This window comes from Ursus americanus, chromosome 2 (assembly GCF_024610735.1).
Source record: "Ursus americanus isolate L20-20 chromosome 2, mUrsAme1.1.p, whole genome shotgun sequence".
Lineage (NCBI taxonomy): Eukaryota > Metazoa > Chordata > Mammalia > Carnivora > Ursidae > Ursus > Ursus americanus.
Window position 1 is genome coordinate 21,552,038 of NC_142128.1, and position 21,574 is coordinate 21,573,611.

The 21,574-nt window shown below is 44.7% G+C and overlaps 1 protein-coding gene across 2 annotated transcripts in view; it reads right to left on the minus strand.

The window, feature by feature from the left end:
* Positions 1 to 21,574, minus strand: part of PRKCB (protein kinase C beta) — a 315,575-nt gene that overhangs the window by 180,510 nt on the left and 113,491 nt on the right. For both annotated transcript variants that reach the window (XM_045776452.2, XM_045776451.2), the window contains exon 3: positions 3,375 to 3,457. In XM_045776452.2, the coding sequence (XP_045632408.1) occupies positions 3,375 to 3,457 (83 nt within the window). The remainder of the gene's footprint in view (positions 1 to 3,374; positions 3,458 to 21,574) is intronic.

Genomic DNA, 21,574 nt, shown 5'->3' on the forward strand with positions numbered 1-21,574 from the left:
CTCTTGGGAGGTTGTGTATGTGGTTAGTATTCTAAGTGCTGGGTAACTAGAATGTCATATGTAATGCTTATGGTGGTACCAGAGACTTGGTCTCTCTACACGGTCCAAGACACAGCAGAATTGAGAGTTTCCAACCAGGGGAGACCAAGACCATGCCTGCAGATGACCAGAAGTTAACAGCCAGGAACTCTGCCGTATTTTGAGATCTTCCATTGGCCGATGCCTATTTATTTTGTCTATTCCCATTTGCATGGAACGGTTGGGTCAGTAACTGAAGTCACTGGGACAGAGCCTGACCCATCAAGTTTCCTTAGGTAGCCTGATATGCCATAATGTGGACCTATCTGTAGAAGAACACCAACTGCACAAAGTTCTATTAATGTCCAGAATATTTCCTGGCTAGGACTGGGCTTACAATAGCAGAGGGATAGAGGATGGAGCTTAGCACATTCCCTTTGCATAGATGGAGACTGTGCTTGTCTGTTCCATGAGCTCACAGCACACCAGTTCCTCCAAGGTCACACAGGAGGAGGGGCAACCCTCCATGACTGCATGAGTCTCACCGGCAGCCAAAAGAGAGCCTGGCCAGGTTGGTGAGCAGGTGTGGCCAGATCTTCAATCACGTCTCCAGCCATGGACAGGAAAAGGTCAATGAACTGAGTCAAGCCAGTTGAGGAGTCTGGACCAATTCATCATCCTTGGTGCCAGCTGACCTTCTTGGAACTGTGTCCAGAGATAGAATCATTCCAAGTCGGCTGCCAAATCCTATGCATGCTGGCTACAGTAGCACTTCCTGCCCTCCCCACACCCAAAGCAATGAATGGCTACACTGCTCCATTTATACAGACAGGGGTCTCCTGCCACTTATGGAGCCTACACACTCCTAGGAAGGATTGCCAAGTGGCAGACAGAGGGCCTGTTAATTCTTCAGACTTACGTGGTGGCCATCTGTCCTTGCTGCCTGCCCAGCATATATTCACTCTTACTCATTACCACTGCCATCATCATCTTCACATATACAGCTCTTGCTATGAGCCAGATGCTTTTACAGATATGTATACATTGGACATTCCTAACAAAGTTATAAGATGGGAACCATGATTTTACCCATTTTTCAGTGGAGGGATCTCAGGCACAAAGAGATATAAGTACTCTGCTCTGTCCAAGGTCATACGTATCTGAGCCTAGGAATGCTGGCTTCATCCACACATGATTTTAACCAATACACTTCTGCTTTTCTGAGGGACCATGCCTCCCTGACTCTTAAATCATGGGGTGGCCACACAGGGCTTCCTCGCCAGGAGTAGGCACCTAACCAGACCTGGCCAATCAGCGTAACCATCCTCCGTGTCTGAAGCCAGTCTACCCTCGGGCTTTTCAGCTTCGGGGACCAAAAGTTTCCCTTTTCACATAAACCAGTTTGAGTGGAGTTTCTGTCTCAGGCAAAAGAAAAAGCCAATGAATATAGACAAGATATAGGAAATGCCATCCTCTTGGCTGCTGTGAGACTCAAGCCTCAGGCTGCAGGAACCTTCAGAGCTCCATAATGGAGCCAGGCTGCTCCCCCCCACCACCACCAAATTTCCCTGCTATTTTCCTAGGGATGAGAGAAGGAATTGCACTAAAAGGGCCAGGATGTGTGATCTCAGAGAACAAGGTGAACAGTCTCATCTTCATCTCTGCAGACAAGTCTGGAAGGACTTTAGTCATTCTGTGCTACTTGAGGTCCTTAAACCCAAGTACCAGTTTCCAAGCAAAGGAACTGCCCTACAATCTCCAGATTGTTTGTGTTGCTGTGGTGACGGTTACACCCATGATCTGCAGTGAAATGGCAGATGACCACTTACAGAAGGCCAACAACAGTCCACAAATGCAATGACAGAAGGCAGTCACCACTCACTTCTGGCAAGCTGTCTGCTGTCAGGTCTAAGTGGGTAAGGACAGGACCAGTAATGAAGACCATGCCAATGGGGGAAATTCCAGGAAGGTGAACAAAAGCAGGAAAAAAATGAGAGAACTAGAGGTGACAGCTGCAAATGCGGTCCGTTGAACACAGCTCATCACTGGGCCAAGGGAGGAGTGTGCATGGTGGAAAGGCCTACTAGGGCAATTTCAGCAATGTGGACAAGAATATCCCAAATGATGAGACTTTACCAAGAGGAGCTTCTTATCTCACATATGCAGTCTGGGCATAAGAGAACTCACAGTTGGCTCAGCAGCTCACCAATGTCATCAATGACCCACGTTCTTTCAACTCTTCCATTCTGCCATGCTCAGGATGCAAGTGCACCTCCCTCATTAACACAAAAGTGCTGCCACAACCCCATCCATTGCATCCTCACACAAAAATATCCAACAGGAAAAAGGAACAGATGTCTATTCTTATCAGAAAGGAAAGTCTTTCCTGGAAGCCCTGCCCAGACTTCCCCCAAGGTCCCATTGAGTAGGACTGGGTCACATGATCATTCACTATTTCCATTCACAGGAGAGCCTGGGATACAAGTATCAGGCATTTCCAGCTTTTAGCATGAGAGGCAGCCTCTGCCAGAAAGAAGAGAGTCAGGGCTAGGAATGGCTACTGAGTTAGTGATCAACAACATACCCCAAGCTTTGGACAAACTTAAACCAAGGCTTCTGCCATATCCTTATAGAGCCCATGGGGTTATTCACTTAATAGTTTCCTTAAACCAACTTATCTTTTGTTTAACCTAAATATTTTTACTTAGGTAGGAAATTTTCTATCCGTACCATAAATTAAAAACCAAGACTGGATACCTTTTTTCCAATTCATATTAAAATAAGTTCATACTTATCAAATAAAATAAGTTAAAATAAAATAAAATAAAATAAAATAAAATAAAATAAAATAAAATAAAATAAAACTTATTTGCCTGTTTTATCCAGAAGGATCCCCTACTCCACCAATAGTAGCCAGGCTTTGGGATGCATGGTGGCAGGATAAACTCATTTCCCTCTTAATTCTTGGGCCCTAGTATCAAGAATTCCCTAACAAAGAGCTGTAAAGTACAGCCTAAGGTACCATCCCAACTACCTTTTTAGAGTAGCAGGACCAATGTAGCATCTCAACACTACTCTCCATGCCCCAGCCATAAAGATGAAGACATTTAGCTAAATTATAGTAGAGGAACTAGCTGGTTTCCTGTACCATCATACCCCGCTCCCAAAATGTTTTGCTTTGTCCTTCCTGTTAAAATGAAAAATGTCTCAGAGGCTGTAGGGACCACCCCATGTCTTGGAATAAGAACAGCCCACCTTTTTTTTTTTTTTTTTTTTTTTGTCTAAGCACAGCCATGTTTACCCAAAAGGATGCCCTGACTGTGGGTGGAGAGAGGGGACCAGTGCCCGTTACTTACATCGGAGGCTGGGCCTTTGTCGGCGCCTGGGCAGGAGAAGGTGACAAATTCATGGCACCGCTTGTGCACAACAAAACAGCAGACTGCATAAGAGAAAACAAGGGTAGGATGGAGGGAAGAAGGGAAGTGGAGAGAAGGAAGAGAGGGATGGGGGGAAGAGATCATTAAACCGGGACTTTCCAACAAGAAAGGTTTTATAGCAAAATGAACAACGGCTTCAGCTTCCCCACCTTGCCCTTTACTAAGACCAAACTGCTACTGCATCCTGCAAATCAGTTAAACTTCTAAAGGTAACTGGGGTTCAAAATATCACAAATGCTCAAAATTACCCCACCCCACCCCACCCCCGAAGATCCCTTCAGCTGTCGGCTCTTGCGCTGCTTTTGAAACAGAACGTGGTTTCTTAGATCGGGCACCACATGAAGTAGTCGGCTTGGGTTCAGGTCCAGAATGCATAAGGAGCACACATATTTAAACACTAGAATCATACGCAGAGAGACGTACATAATACGAAGGGCCACATAGAAAAACAGAGTGAGCAGGCATGGCAGACCCATGCCCCCTCTCACCCAGGAGCAATGCCAAGTGAGAGCAGGAGTGGAGGAAAAACCTGCCATATTTCCATCATTACTCTAGTAGTTTGCAACCAAATACACACGCACATACATCTCAACTCCAATAGTTAAAGGCAGCTATGATATGGCTCTCCCATCGGGGGATTCCATCACTTGGGGGAAGGGGTGGTCAGAGACTGTATACAAAATAAAACTGTTTTTTTTCTGTTGTTCAAATCTACTTTAACAAACTCAACTGTGGGTTCCTGGAAGACACATAGCACACTATAGGAACCAGCTCAGAATCTTTCCAAAGAACATTCTCAGCGAATGGAAAACAGGCCGGGAAAGCTCAAGACTATCCCTAGCGAGACAAGGGATCCGGGCAACAATCAGTGGCTGCTAACTTCACAAGTAGACTCGACCTGCCTACCGATGAAAGTACCAGGAAGTATGTCCCCGCCTACGAGGTACTCCTGCTAAAATAATCAAACCTGAATCAGTTCAAGCATCTTGATCCAACTACCAATTTACAGAAAATACAAGTGACAGAGGCATGTGTTAAATGACATCACAGGGAGGTAATGAGAAAAAAAGGAAAAAATTTTAATACAGCAATGTAGAAAACAAAATAACAAAATAATTTCTTCAAATAAATTGCAAAGAGGACAGGAGAGACTTTTACTTTTTCTTAAGATTTATTTAAGACAGAGAGAGAGAGCACGAGCCCACGGCAAGGAGGTGGGGGGGGGGCAGCTGGAGAGGAAGACAAAGAATCTCAAGCAGACTCCCTGCTGAGTGGGGAGCCCAACATGGGGCTCAATCTCACAACCTGGAGATCATGACCCGAGCCGAAATCAAGAGTCAGATGTTCAACCCACTGAGCCACCCAGGCACCTGGGACAGGAGAGACTTTGAGAGCATTTAAACTCTTCTGCCTGATACTGTAGCAGTGAATACATTTCTAGAATGCACAACACAAAGAATGAAACCTAATATAAACTGTGCTTTTTGGTTAACAACAATGTATCCACATCAGCTCACCTATTGTAACAAATATACCACACTAATGCTAGATCTTTTTAAAAGTGCTTTACATATATTAATTTGTTTGTTACTCAAAGCAACACTATAAGGCGTACAGCTTTGTTATTTTGATTGAGATATAATTGACATGTAACATTATATTAGTTTCAGTGCAGAAAATAACGATTCCCTATTTGGATGCACTGCAAAGGGATCATCAAAATGTCTAGTTAACATCCATCACCACACAGTTGCAAACTTTTTTCTTGGGATGAGATCCTTTAAGATCTACTCTCCTAGTAACTTTCAAATGTACAATACAGTACTATTAACTGTAATCACCGCGCTGTACATGACAGGCCCAGAGCGGATTTCTTTAGACCGCCTTCATCCATTTCACCCACAGTCCGCCCCCTGCCTCTGGCAACCACCACTGTTTTTTATGTCTATAAGTTTGGTTTTTGGGTTTTGTTTGGGGGTTGGGGGCTAAGATTCCGCATATAAGTGAGATTATACTGTATTTGTCTTTCTCTGTCTGGCTTATTTCATTTGCAAGATGCTAATAATAGCGGAATCTGCAGTGGGAATGGGGTTGAGGGAGCATATAGGAACTCTCTGTACTTTCTAATCAATTTTTCTGTATATTTAAAACTGCTGAAAAAGAAAAAAATACTGCAAGAGGAAAAGAGCAGGGCAGAGGAGCACCTTATACATTCAAAGAGGTTTAAGAAATGTATCAATTAGGGGCGCCTGGGTGGCACAGCGGTTAAGCGTCTGCCTTCGGCTCAGGGCGTGATCCCGGCGTTATGGGATCGAGCCCCACATCAGGCTCCTCCGTTATGAGCCTGCTTCTTCCTCTCCCGCTCCCCCTGCTTGTGTTCCCTCTCTCACTGGCTGTCTCTATCTCTGTCGAATGAATAAATAAAATCTTTAAAAAAAAAAAATGTATCAACTAAATGCAGTAGGTGAACCTTGTTTGGATCTCAGTTTAAATAAGCTGCTAGTTTGAACAATTATGAAACAATTGGGAAAACGGATATGCTCACTTTTTGATGATAGGAGGGAATTATTGCTATTGATAGGGAATTACAAATTTTTTGATGTGATTATGATATGTGATTATTTTTTGCTAAAGAATCCTTATCTTTGAAGATACATCCTGAAATCTCTATAGATAAGATGATTTAATTAAAAATAACTCGGGGGGGGGGCACCTCGGTGGCTCAACTGGTTAAGCATCTGACTCTTGGTTTTGGCTCAGGTCATGATCTCAGGGTCGTGAGACTGAGCTCCACACTCAGCATGGAGTCGGCTCGAGATTTTCTCTCTCCCTCTCCCTCCTCTGCTGCCCCTCTCCCCACTCACACGTGTGCTCACACACTCTCTCTCTCTCTCAAATAAATACATAAATAAAATCTCTAGAAAAAATAACTCTGGGGGCACTTAAGTGGCTTGGTTGTTTGAGCATCCAACTCTTGATCTCAGCTCAGGTCCTTGATCTCAAGGTTATGAGTTCAAGCCCTGTACTGGGCTCCACACAGGGCATGGAGCCTACTTAGAAAGAAAAAAAAGAAAAAAGAAAAAAAGAAATTCAGTATGACAGGAGGGGAAAGGGAGGGTTATAGATGGAATAGATATTAGTCATGACTGATCATTACTTGAACCTGAGTGATGGACACATGAGAATTCATTATACTAAGCTGTCTACTTTAATAGATGTTTGATATTTTCCACAATACAAAACTCTTTAATTCTCATGGTTGGGAACTAAGAAGAGTTCCAAAGGGGCCAATTTCTTTTTCCTTTGCTTACTCCCTTTTCCGTTTTAATAGCTACTGTATTTTATAAGTCATATATGCTTTGTATAAAGACATTTGTGTCAAATCCTGCACGTGAGTGTGAGTGTGTGTGTGTGTGTGTGTGTCCCTCTGTGCCTACATATCTATGAATCTTGAGAGAAATTTATGAACAGTGCTCAGCAAAAGCCAGTGATGGGTATCTCTGGGCAGCAGGATTGTCGATCATGTGAACCAGACCAATGACATCTGGACAAATCCACCATGATGACGACTCTGTGATCGGAAGTCTTCTTGAGCACCGTCCCCAGCCTCATTCTATCTTTCTTGTTGAACCACACCCTCAAGTACACCGTTGGAACGTAATGCCCTTGTGCTCTGGAGATATGACTACAACACACAACTATCCCTGAGCATCTCTCCCAGGTGTATAACAACACGTACCCCCCAGCCTCTGGGGCTATAAAAGCAGGTCCTATGGAAGGGTTGTGGAGATCTACTTACCCTGCAGCCACCCAAGACCTGCTTCGGTCCCTAAGACCCCTTACTAAATCATTTCTTATCAAGCTGGACTTGGGCTTTTTCTTTGGTCCTTCGACCCCTTCAGCCTTTGGAGGTCATTTTGCGTATAGCTTCCTTTCACAGAACACCCATTATTTCCCCTTTCAACCTTACGTTTTTCTACATTGTTTGAAATGTTTACAATGAGTATATGCTAGTTATATAATCAGGAAAAATAAGCCTACTTCCATTTTGAAACAAAATCAAGAGTCAAAGAAAAACTTAGGTCAGGGAATGAAAAATATTACTGCCCAGTCTGGAAACTCAGTGGTTGGGCTGATAACCGAATGGATATAGCCAAAGAGGAACTTGGCAAAGTAGAAGTCTAAACTGAGGGACTGTCCCAGAATTCCGCAAAAAGGATGAGAAGGAATAAAAGAAATGATGCAAAACCTGTATGATAGATCCAAAAATTTTAATACCCATCTAAAAGGATGTTCAAGAGAGAATGGTAAAGGTGTAATCAAAGAAAACAGAAAAATTCCCTGAAGTTGATGAAGAATTTGAGTCATTAAACTGAAAAATTATCAAGCATCCATAGGTATGAAGGAAGAAAAGACTGAAGGGTGAGGGTATCTGAGATCATTCCAACATGTCCAGCAGGGGCAGGAAGAGGACAGAGATAAGATTACCAACAATGGAACAAAAATAATTTTGATATCAGATTTCTCATCTGCAGTTCTGAATTCTAGAATATGATACAGCAGTATCTTCAAAGGCTTAGGAAAAGTCATTTCTATCTAAAATCTCATACAAAGCCAAACTGGTATTCCAGAGAAGGTCCAAAATAAAGACATTTCCAGAATACAAGGACTTAGAAAACTTACTTTCCACAAAAGAAGTACTAGAGTATATACAACCCACAAAACAATAACCAAAACAAATGAAAAGAGGCAGAAGCAACAGTGGTGAAAGAAAGAACAAAAAACAGAGAGAGGAGCGCCCAGCTGGCTCAGTCAGTTAAGAGTCCGACTCTTGATTTCAGCTCAGGTCATGATCTCAGGGTCGTGGGACTGAGCCCCACATGAGGCTCCCCACTAAGTGGGGACTCCTCAAGATTCTCGCTCCTTCTCCCTCTGCCCCCTCCCACATTGGCGCTCTCTTAAAAAAAAAAAAGAATAGAAATATTATTCCCACTACTAAAAGAAAAAACTGGATAAAGAAAACTCAATCCAACTACATTTCAAAAGGCCCTCCCACATGCCCCAATGTCATATAAGTATTATTCTTTTTTTACTGTTCTATGGCATGACCTGCACTTTAAATTCTTTAATCCATCTGTAATTTCTTGCCACCTGATGTGCATGGGAATCTACTTTGCCATTTTTTTTTCCGAATAGGTAATCAATTGTCCCAAACTATTTTATTGAATAACCCGTCCCTTCCCCGCTGATTTCAAATGCCAACTTCATTATATGCTAAATAATTATATACGCTGGGGTCTGTCTTTGGGCCTTCTGTTCTGTTCCACTGGTCTGTCTTGGAGTGCAGCAATATGGGTTTTAATTATAGTCGCTTTAGAATATGTTATATCTTGGCAGGGCAAGTCCTCTCTCATTATCCTTACTTTCAACATTTTCTTGGCAATCACTGTGTGTTTATTCTTCCAAGTGAACTTTAGAATCAGTTTACCAGGCTTTAAAAAATACCAATGGAATTCTTATTGGAATTGCATTTAGTCAACACCCACCCACCCCTCCCCACCCCACCCCCCACCCCCCGCCGTCAAAGAAACACTCACCGGAACTTTGATGGAAATTGTCTCAAACTTAGAAATTAAATTACAGACAACTGACACTTTTATTATGAGTATTTCTATAAGGAATAGGGTGTCCCCTTGTTAAAATCTGACTTTGTGTCTCCCAGTGAAGTCTTCGATTCTCTCTATACATTTCTCATTTAGTATTAGAGGAGGGATCCTTTTTTTAGGTGATTGTGATTTAGACATTTTTTCCACTTTGTCTTCCAACTGGTGATGGTTGACAAATAGGGAAGCAATAGATTTATTTTTAGGCCTTTTTTTTTAAACTCCTAATCGTTTTTTGCGGGCTTTCAGTTGTTCTCTTTGAGTTTTCCAAGTAGAGAATCACATTATTTCCATTTACAATATTTTTCCTTTACCCTCTCTGATAGATATGCCTCTCTTCTTTCCTTATCTTTTCCCCCCTTCTCATATTTCCAAGTCTATATCTTTCAGAACAGTGTGGAACAAAAGGGATGAAAATAGGCAGTCCGTTCTAAGCTTTTAGCAGCTTGACTCCTCCCTCACTCTCTTCCCAAACTAACACTTGGAACTGATATTTGCCTTGGGAACTGTCCATTGTGTTCTACTCCATGTGTGTCCACTGTGTGTGCTTATCTGGGATGATAAAATGCTCCTTCTCATTCCTTCTTCACATTGTATTGTTAGATAGTCTCTCTCTTTATTTTTTCCAGAGGTTTGTCCCCTTCATTGCCAGTTTGGTTATTCTACCATTATATATCTATTTTTTAAGTAGGCTCCACACCCTGCGTTGAGCCCAACGCAGGACTTGAACTCATGACCCTGAGATCAAGACCTGAGCTGAGACCAAGAATCAGAAGCTTAACTGACTGAGCCACCCAGGCGTCCCCTTTTCTACCATGAAAGATATGGATATATTTCTCAATTGGACTAAGTTTTTTTTCCCCAAGTTATTTATTGCTACTTGTACTTTTATTTGTCCTGCTTAGTTTAATTGTACTACTTATTCATATTTGTACTTTTATTACTTCCTGGTTAGCAGTATGAATTCGGGAGTCAGAGATCCAGGTTTGGATCCTGCATCGTTTGCAAACTGTAATACTTGGGGTGCACTATCTTATTTCCCTGTGCCTCAGTTTCTTCTCTGGAAAATGATGGTGATAATAATAATCGTGGGGGAGTTGTCGGAATTAAATGAGCTAATCCATGCTCAGAACTGAATATTCAAAAAAAAAGTCTGTTCCTTCTACTTACTGTTCTTTCTCAAGCTTCTTGAATGAACTGCTCAGTTAATTTAGTCCCATTCTTCTTCATTAAAAATTAAAGATTTTAGGGATGCCTGGGTGGCTCAGTTGGTTAAGCGTCTGCCTTCGGCTCAGGTCATGATCCCAGAGTCCTGGGATCAAGTCCCACATAGGGCTCCCTGCTTGGTGAGGAGTCTGCTTCTCCCTCTGCTTTTCCTCCCCACCCCCAGCTTGTGCTCTCTCTCTCTCTCGCTCACTCTCTCTCTCAAATGAATAAATACAATCTTCAAAAAAATTTTTTTAAATTAAACATTTTAAAGCTAAAAACGTCCCTTTCAAGTACAGCTTTGGTGGCATCCCATGTCTTATACCGAGTTGCCATTTTTAAGTTTTAAATAGCCAGCCCTACAACTTTTCTTCATAGTGTTCTAGTTAGTTAGCCTACTATGGTTCTAATTTCTTCTTCGACCCAGAACTGTTTGGGGAAACTGTTGCCCACCACCACCATTTACAAGTCATCTCGTTAGTCTTTCTTCAAAACATCTAAAATATCAGTTAAGATCTTCATCATCCTTAGTCTCTTTGAAGGGGAAGGGGGCTCCTCTCTACTTTCCTAATGTCTGCTCCAATTCCGGTACATAAGTGATATTTAGTAAACCAGCACTCTGTGAATGAACGAACAAAAGAATGAATTATCATCAGCCACAGAGAAAGAAGAAAGCCCAGTCAACCTCATGGTGCAGGAAGCTCCTGGCTGGCCTTCCAAAGACCACACCACGGACAGGGGTAGTGGTACCAGCCACTGTCAAGGTCTCCTGAACACAGCCGTCCAGTTAGCCATGAAAAGAAATAATCCAAGGTAGGATCAATGTGCCCGGTGACTTGGCTATACTCTACGGAGAAGCCGGGAACATGTTGGAAAGCTGGTGAGCTTCTGGTGCAGGAACTTCCGATACACAACGTGTTTCTGAAAGTTGTGCAAATCAAATTTCCCATGAACTAAAACACTATAAAGAAAAGTAGTAGGGCTGGCTATTTAAAGAAACAAACTAAATCCTTTTGTGATACAAATAAACACCCCCTCATTTCTGTTTGGCAAATTCAGGGTAAAACCAGTTTTGCTTAAATAAGAGACAACACTTACTGAGCTGCTGAAACTCGCACCAGGTCCTACTTTCAAACAGGTACCTGGTAAGAGCCAAGAATTCCTTGATTCTTCATGGTTTATTCAACAGCTCTTTGCTCTGCAGAAGTTAAAAGCCTGTAGTCCTCAGAAGCCGGCCTATAGCCACACTTTGTTAGGACGACACAATATAGCCTCCAACTCAAATGCCTAGAGGCCAGGTGAGCAATGAAAGTGTCTGAGAATGCATGCATGCCCTGTCTAAAAGGGGAAACTGCCACTCAGCTCCAGCAGAGAAGGAGATTAAGCTCCAGCTCTGTCCGCCTCCACCCCTCCCTTATTCCATGTAAGGTCGTGAAGGTCCCAGGCCAGCTTTGTAGGTGAAAGAATGCCTTCCCCAAAACCTCATCAAAGATGTCCACATCCTAATCCCTGGAACCTGGATGGGAAAATGGATTTTGCAGATGGGATTAAATTAAGGACCTTGAGATGGAAAATCATTCTGGATTATACTGGTGGGACCAATGTAATCACAAGGGTCCTTACCAGATGGGGGCAGGAGGGTCAGAGGAGGAGATGTGACAACAGAAGCAGGGTTTGGAGTGATGATGCCATCGCTGGAAAGGAACACAAGCCAAGGAGTGTGGGTGGCCTCCAACAGCTAGAGAAGGCAAGGAATGGATTGTCCCCGGGGGCATCCAGAAGGACTGCAGCCCTGCCGACACCTTGATTTTAGCCCCATAAGACCCATTTTCAGACTTCTGACCTCCAGAACAACAAGATTATAAATTCGTGTTGTAATAAGCCACCGTGTTTGCAATAACTTGCAGCCATAGGAAAATAATACCCCAACTAATGGTTGATCCCAGAAGCAAAAGACCATAGTCAAAGGCCCAGGAGACTTCTCCGGAGCATCTGCCCCAAGAATGCATTGGGACCCCAACTTTGTCTCACACTGCACTCCACCCCCAAATTCCCAATCCTAACCACTATAATTTATTCATTGCCTCCAAGGAGGATTGAATCAAGTCATCAAAATTTTATTTTTTCTCGTTAGAGTTGATTCTCCCTTCTACCTTATTCTCATTAGGGTCTACAGTGGAAAACTGACATCCCTCGAAGCAATCTTTGTCCCTGAATCTGTATCACCTGCAACAGAAATTCCAGGGCTGGTTGCAGGTATCTGTGGTGGAAGAAGAAAGAGAGGGGCCCTCGGGTGTTTCCTCAACTCTCATCTGTCTCAGGAGGCCCCCAAAACAGCCAGCATCCGAGGGAGAAAATCCTGTCTTCTGCCAAGACTTCCAGGCCAGGCCTGTGAGATCCACTGGACCTAGGTGTAAACCCTCATTTACCACCTAGAAGCTGAAGCTATTCACTACGCCCCTCGGAGCCTTTGCTTGTCTTCTCCAAAACGGGAATTAATAACAGCACCTACTCTCATGAGGCAATATACACAATGTGCAGGGGGGAAAGGGGCATTCAAGTTGGAGCCACCCAACGCAAATCCTGCTTTGCAATGGCTGGGGAGGATCCCTTTTTGCTCCTGGGTCAAAGCCGATTCACAGGCATGGAACTCTGCCTAGTGTCCAAGATGAGCTGGGGCTCCCCCAGAGGCTGCACCATTTCCACCCAACACCTGGCTCCCTGGCTTGCAGAAGACTGACCCAACGTGGCCAAGTCACTTGCATCCACAAAGGGCTGTCACACCCATGCTGTCACCTGAGCCGCATCACAGCCCTGTGAGGAAGACAGGCTGACCTGCATGGTGTCGACAGTGCTGCTGACGTTCAGAGAGAAATGACGTGCCCGAGGGCGTCCGGCTCGTCCGTGGCAGCGCCTGTGTTCGAAACCAGGTCTGTCTTCCTCTGGAGCCTACACACCACTTACACAGTGTCGCTGCATTTCTGTTTGTCATCTCTCTCACTGTTCCAGAAGAAACCCTCCCCCGCTTTCCTCACCCCCGCCATCCAGTCGGTTGCTAAATCCTCCCGAATCTTCCTTCGCAACATCTTTTGTGCCATATCCTCCTGTACGCTCCCCGCTGATGCCACCCCAACTGCCCCCAGCGATTCAGACAGGCGATCTTGCCACCAAGCCTTAACTGGGCTCCCCAGAAATGGGTGAGTCCGCCTTGAGAGCTCATCCCTACACGCCAAAGGCTTCCATAACCACAGAGGAGATGAGGCTACCCGGGTCACACGATCACTAGGGAATCTAAATGAGATGTGATGTACAAATGCACAGAAGACAGCGCGCCTGGGTGGCTCAGTTGGTTAAGTGTCTGCCATCGGCTCAGGTCATGATCTCAGGGTCTGGGATCGAGCCAGGAGTCGGGCTCCCTGCTCAGCGGAGAGTCTGCTTCTCCCTCTGACCCTCCCCACTCTCGTGCTCTCTCTCTCTCTCAAATAAATAAACAAAATCCTTTTTAAAAATGCACAGAAGCAGGGCACAAAGTAAGCTCTCAACGAAGGTTAATTTACTTCCTTCCAGGTTAGAGGGGTTCACCGTACAAGCTTGTAGCCAAGCTGCCTGGATTCTACACCAGGGCCCTATTTATTAGCTCTGTGACCTTGAATAAGTCCATTGACCTTGCTGTGCCTCCCATGTCCTAGCCTATAAAATAGAAATATTAACAGAACTTTCCTCAGAGAGTTGTTAGAGGTATTGAATAAATGAATCTTAGCACAGTGTATGGACACAATAAGAGCCAAATAGATACTAAGTGTTGTCTGTAAGATTCCCTCCTGCTCCCCTCCACTCTATGCAGCCTTTCCCTCTTAGAATAACTCATGCTCTGAAAACTCACTTTTACATTATTTCCCTACTCCAACACATTCCCTGGCTGCCCCTTGTCTAAAGCTGCGTTGTCCAACATGGTAGCCACTAGCCACGTGGGGTTATGCCAATTTAAATTAATTAGGTAAAATTTAAAAATGAGTTCCTCATTCACACTAGCCACATTTCAAGTGCTCAGGAGTCACATGGGGTGGGAAACTACTGTATTGGACACTCATTGTATAAAGTCATACTGGACGGCACTGGCCTAAGAATAAAGTTTGAATACCATAGCCTGGCATCCACTCACGGTATGATCACAGTATAACTTTACTCCTCTGACTCCACTGCCCCACACCCCTGCCCAGGCTGGATAACTCTCCCTTTCTATAACGTATTTTACTCCTTCCCTACTGTGCAAATGTGTTTCACAAACATATCCATGCCAGCAGCCTATCGCATGCAGTCTGCAAAGGAATTGTAAGGCAGAGGAGCTCCTACCAGCAGGCTGAAGGGCAGACTGGAATAGAAATGGCACATTCCACACGATAATTCAGCTCAGGAGCCCCATGGGACAGACAATGGTGGGCTCATCCCCCCTACTTCGAAGCAGGGGGTCACAAACTCACATGCCTGCTGAGGCCAAGCGTTGTAATACAGCAGGGAAGGGTAAGGGTGGCTGAGCTGAACTGGAGGGCACACGCCCATCCCAAGGACACTCAGCTCCTTCCAACAGTAGCCCTGGGATCACTGGTCCACATGGGTAGACAGGATTTTTTTAAAGCTCTGTGCAACCCATCCAAAGACCTCTGAGTCCCTCCAGTTTACAGGATCTGTTTTAGTGGCTCGTCCTGACTCACTTTGGTTACATATTATCTCTGAGCTAACATATCCCCAACCACAGAATAGGAATAAGACCACCTACTTCATACAGGATTATGAAAATGAAACCAGATTAATGTGCCTGGAGTATGCCTGCCTCCCATCTAATTCTTAATAAAAATATGAATGAATGCATGAACAACAAATGGATAAACGGATGACTTAGCTCTTTGGTCATTCCCACATTCAGAAATCGCTCACCACGGCTGAGCCAAGAGGAAGGCAGCTACGGCCGGGGCAGTGGGGCAGTATGTGTGGATCCATAGGCGGCTGGCCCCAACAGTCAAGCCTCATGAGCTCAGACGGCCACCTTAGTCCTGTGTAGCTGGCCTGGAGTGTGCAGTGAGAATTTCTTTTTAAAACGGTAAGCCATGCTTATGGTTTCAAATTCAAACACTGCAGGTGAGCGTACAGTGGAGAATCACTACATTACTCCATCACTGGAGGCAACTATTCTCTCCAGTTTCTTGTGTGTCCTTCGAGAAATATTCTCCACATGTGTGTGAGCCCCCGTGAGTCTACACCTTTATGTGGAGGGAGACATTCTGTATTTCCTTTTTGGTTTTTTTTCATCTACGTCCCTTTTGTCTCCCCATATGATGCAACCCTACACTACTGGTTCTCAGCCCTGGAGACACTGAGTCACTTGGAGTTTTTAAAACAAATCAGTGCCCAGGTGCCACCTCCAGAAATTGTGATAAAGTGGGGGAGAGGTTGGGGGCATGGGGGGAGAGGCTGAGGGCAGGTACATTTAAAAAGCTCCCCAGGTGATTCAAATGTTGAAAAGTCGGCTGATCTGCACACCCCGCTCATGCTTTTTTCCCAAACTAACACATCTGGGGGCCTGTTCCATCTCAACACACAGAGAAAAACCCCACTCTGGTCCTGCAATCGCACCGTGTTCCATCATATGGGTGGGTTACCATTTATTTACCCACTCTCATAAGGAATTCCTAAAGCCCTGAGGATGATTTCTTCCTGTAAGAAAGGAAGAAGCAAGAGCAAACTTCATGTGCTTATCAACAGCCAAGCACTGCGGAGGTTAAGGATTCGGAACACAAAAGCAAAAGCAATAACCCTGCAGTGGTCAGCAGTTGCAGGAAAGGAATGTTTTCCTTTATAATGTTACCAAACTTATTTAACTAACAAGATAAAGCAGTGGAGCCAACAAGAGGTAAATAACAGGCCTCAGAAGTAAATAAACCCATGAGAAGAAAACCACCCCCCCACCACCACCTTCTGCTCTACCAACCCTGGGGAGACCGGCTCCTGGGCAGGATAGCTGCTGGGAACATCCTGCTTGTTTGGGTAACACATGGAGACTGTTCTTGACCCTTTGGCCTCCCCTTTTTGATCAGGCCCCGAAGGTGGGGGCAGCAGGACATAATGCCATGGCCTGAGTGAAAACATCAACATCCCTTCCTTCACCAGGCATATCTAGCCCTAGGAGCGCTCAGATCAGAAGACTTGCTCCTGAAACCAAGTGTGGCGGGCGTCTCTTGTCTCCGCCTAACCAGCATCCATCCTTTGTGTTTCTTCCCCTTTGGAAAATTGTCCCTCTCTGAACCCCAGTTCCTAAGAGCTGGCTAAGGTGGTCTTCACCATCTGGCTCCCAGAGGGTGGACATAGGACCCAGGCCACAGTGTAGATGCAGGGATCGGCATGTGACTCAAGCTCCCCAAGGACAATCAGTTTCAGGACTTTTGCTGGAATTATTAGGAAAGAGAATATCCTTTCCAGCAGTATTGCTAAGCTGGCAGGGAATGAGTCCACACCCGCCACCTTTATTATCACAAAGACAGCACTGTTCTGAGAGTGGGGCCAACAAAGAGAAAAGCTGAGCTAAGAGATCTCTGATGACTGCATATGAGTGCCTGGATCCAACCAGGCCTGAATCCCCACCCCTCAACCTTTCTAGATAAGTTTTAAAATCCCTCGTTGCCTAAACCAACTTGAATTGAGTTTTTGTTCCTTCAGACCAAAGGACTTCTGACTAGTAAACCAAAAGGTGAGGAGCTGGAGACTTGCCAGTGAGGTCCCCTATTTTTTCCTGTGTTCCATGTATTCCTATAAATAAACCTCTTTTCTTTTTTTAATTAGGGGTCTGGTATTAAGAGCACTCAATTCAATCGGTCTGTTTGGGGGAATTGAGGAAAGGTGGGATATAGTGCCTCACCCTTCCCTCAATTCCTGTAAATAGTGCAACGCTCAATGAAGAAAAGTACACTTAGGAGTTTACTCAGTAAGGGAGAGTGCCAGGAGATGTAACAATTGCCAAGTCTCCTTTATCCACAGACACCTGTTACTTGGGCTTCTTTTCAGTAAGTCCCCTTGGTGTGGGCACATCCTCCTTGCTGATGCAAGAGTGATTTACACTGTCTGCCTACTCCCAGTTCCTACCCTTGCTTATGAAGGAAGAACCACATAGCCACAAGGCCAAGGCCTTTCTTGACATGACAATGAGTCACATCCACCGAATTGTGCCTTTGGAGCTGGGTAGCTTGAAGCCCAGAGATAAATCAATTCATGTCAGTCTCGGCCACCAACTCACTCTAAAAAGCAAACAAAAAGCTTAATTCTCTGGCTTACAACTCTGCAAGGAGTTGGGGGGGGGGCTGCTATGTGAATATTTGCAAAAATCAACAAATCAAAGACAGGGCCTTGGATGTTACACAGGGTATCTGTTGGTTTTGCCTGCCCAGCACCCACTGCCGCTTCTTCTGGTAACTGGCATGTGGATTTTCCTTTGGGAAACCAGCTCTTCTCCATTGAATGCAGTCCTGATGGGTCTGTCAGTCAAGGCTGCAGCTCTCCCTTGGACCAGGGCTTGGCCACATAACCCAAGATCAGCCAGTCACACCCTTTCTCCTAGGAATTTGATTCTTGAATCAATAGTGTCACCCTGCAAAGGTTGCTCATTAGTTCCTGCCACCTAGACCCAAGAGTGGCTCTGAACCCTGTACTTTCTAAGGCCTGATATTGCATGAATATGGTACCCCAGATGCTTCCAGTTGATTTTTTAAAGACAACTAGAGTCCATTTCTTTTTTTTTTTTTTTCAAAGATTTTATTTATTTATTTGACAGAGAGAGACAGCCAGCGAGAGAGGGAACACAAGCAGGGGGAGTGGGAGAGGAAGAAGCAGGCTCCCAGTGGAGAAGCCTGATGTGGGGCTCGATCCAGAACGCCGGGATCAAGCCCTGAGCCGAAGGCAGACTCTTAACAACTGAGACACCCAGGCGCCCCTAGAGTCCATTTCTGTCACTTACAAAGAACCAAACAACCCTAGCCACTTCAAAGACATCTGGTCTCACCCCATCCTGATGCAAGCATCCTCCCTACAACATCCCCAAGAGATGGTCACCAAGCTTTCATTGCACACCTCCAGGACAAAAGGCTCCCCACCTCCTACAAATAACTCTATTAGAGAGTTCTTAAGACTGCACAGAAGGGGGTGCCTGGGTAGCTGAGGCCATGATCCCCAGGTCCTGGGATCGAGCCCCACATCAGGCTCCCTGCTCAGTGGGGAGTCTGCTTCTCCTTCTCCCTCTCCCCACCTCCCGCTCATGCTCTCTCTCTCAAATAAATAAAATCTAGAAAGAAAGAAAGAAACGAAAAGAAAAGAAAAGAAAAAAGACAAGACAAGACTGCCCAGAAGTAGGCCTCCTGTAACTCTCTGACCCTGCCCTTGGTGGCCCTCTCCTCCCTTTCCTGGGACACCTTCTCCTCCTGGCTCTTGACCCCAGCCCTTGTGTATTGGAATTCCTCAAGGCTCTGTCCTGGGTTCTGGTCTCCTGCTGCAAACGCTCTCTCCAGGCCATCTTGTCAATCCGGGAGATTTCTAACACCTTTCATGCTGGTGACCACACACTTGTACCTCTCAGCCCAGAGCCATGTGGAGAGCAACCCACAACCGTCTATTCACCTACTTCCTCAGGCCCACCATCTGGAGAACAAACTGAACATGCCTCAAACCAAGTTCTTGTTCTTCTGCCTCACTTCTGATGCTTCCTCCCTCGGGATGTGTCTGCATCCCTCACCCTTGACTCCTCCCTCACCGTCTGTACTCACTTCCACTCACCAATTCTGTCCCATCTAACCCGTAACTGCCACTGGAAACCAGCCCACTGCTCTCAGCCGCCATCTGTGGTCTCTGAGCTTGCTTCTTGTTTACCTAACTCCTATCATTCTTCAGCTCTCTGCCTAAATGTCATCTTGGAGAGTCCTCCCTGACCCGCCAGTCTGGGCTTCATCTACTTACTGTGAGATCCCATATGACTCAACTGCTTATGATTTTCAATAATAAAAAGGGGATAAAAAGACTACCTATTTACCAAGTCGCTGGGAGAGGAAATTCAACAACATATTAAAAACTTGCACAGAAAAAAATAACACAGTAACTCAACACAGTAACTGGTACACAGATTCATCATAAATATTAGCTATTGCTAATTACTGTTATTGTTGGCACTACTAATGATAATACTTTTCCTTCCTAGACTGTTAACACCATTCAAGCAGAAGAACCACGGGCTTGGGGGAGCCTGGGTGGCTCAGTCAGCTAAGCGTCTGCCTTCGGCTCAGGTCATGATCCCAGACTCCTGGGATTAAGTCCCCACGTTGGGCTCCCTGCTCAGCAGAGAGCATGCTCCTTCTGACCCTCCCTCCTCTCGTGCTCTCTCTCTCTCTCAAATAAATAAGCAAAATCTTTAAAAAGAAAGAAAGAAAGAAAGAAAGAAAGAAAGAAAGAAAGAAAGAAAGAAAGAAAGAAAAGAAAGAAAGAAAGAAAAAGAAAGAAAGGAAGAAAGAAAGAACATCCTTTGTTCACTACCATATCCCTAGTACTGGCACATAATAGGAGCTCAATGATATTTAATTGACTGATTGATTGGTAGAGATTTGAAGCCAATGACCATGACCCCCCCAACACACCTGTTTCCCCAGTATGCCCCCTTCACCAGACTAAACATTTTCATCTCCTCTCCATATATTCAGGTATACAGGACAAGACCTTCTCACCATCATACCAGGTGCCCTGAGGCCCAGTAAAGTCATGACAAAAATGTCCTCATGATACTTTCAACTTGCTTTCTGTTTTATTTGAGTAAGACAAGCTCAGGGTAGAAGATCTACACCCAGAAAAAGCAGGGGAAAAAAAAAAAACCTGGAAGGAAACACATGAAATGTTGACAATGACAGTGCTCTCTGGTTAGAAGGACTTGTGCGTTTTGTTCTTCTTTTTATAATTCCGTATTTCCCTAGTATTTTAAGATAATAAAGCAAATATAAATTTTAATCAACTTCATGAAGTATCATCTAATGCAAGAGAAAATATACCATTCTAGACGTACAGTTTGATGAGTTTTGACAGGTGAGTTACACCCACGTAACTACCACCATGATCGGGGATATAGAATGTTCGCACCACCCCGGAAGCTCACCTGTGCCCTTTTCCAATGAATGCCCTAGCCCCACTCCCCACCCCCGGGAACCACTGAACAGCTTTCTCTGACTACCGATGAACAAATCACACAGTACACACTATTTTGTGTCTGCCTTCATTCACTCCGAATAACGTTTTGATTATTAATGATTAATAATGGAGTTGTCAGTGTTAGTAATTAGTTCATTTTTACTGCTAAGTAGTATCTCATGATACATTTCCTCCAACGTTTCTTTATCTGTTCATCTGTTAATCAATGTTTGGGGATTTTTTTTTTTTTTTGCCCCCAGTTTCTGACTATTATGAATAAAACTGCTGCAAACTTTCATTTATATGTCTTCGGGTGGATGCATAATTTATCTTGGTAAATACCTCAGAACGGAGCCGCTGTGTCATACAGGAACTCTGTTTAACTTTGTAAGACTGCCACTTTTTTTTTTTTCTGAAACTGTGTACTGCTTTATTTTTTAGAATGGAAACAATCCAATACGTTGCTTTTTTTTTTATATATAGATTTATCTGTCTGTCGGGGGTCTCAGCAGGAAATGGAATTCACCCTAGATGTTCAATTAAAGACACTAACAACTGTAGAAAACTGTCACCACACCTACGGCTATAATCTAATGAAACGGTGTAACAAGAGCCCAGTGAGAGCTGGAACCAAAGAATAGGGGCCCCCTGCCAGGACCTGTCATGGTGGAGGGAGGCCAGAGATGGAGGGAGGGCGTGGAGGGGGACAATACCTCAAGCTCTCTTTCCTCCCCCACTCCAGGCTCCACTTGCCCCCTCCCACTGGCTTCACTGACACAAAAGTCAGCCATCAAAGGAGCCCAGGAGATGCAAGTCACAGAAGTCTACCTCCTAGGACCCAGGACCTGATAGAGAAGGGCGGAGGATGGTGGTCCTAGAAAAAGCATCAGAGAATAACTAGACACTGTCCGTCCTCAGAGGAGCAGAGAAAAAGAACGAAGATCAGATTCACAATTCTCTGAGATGTCAACACTCACAAACCAACAGGAGTCGGGTTCCGGGCGACGGAACCACACTATCACCATCACCACCACAGTTCTAGTA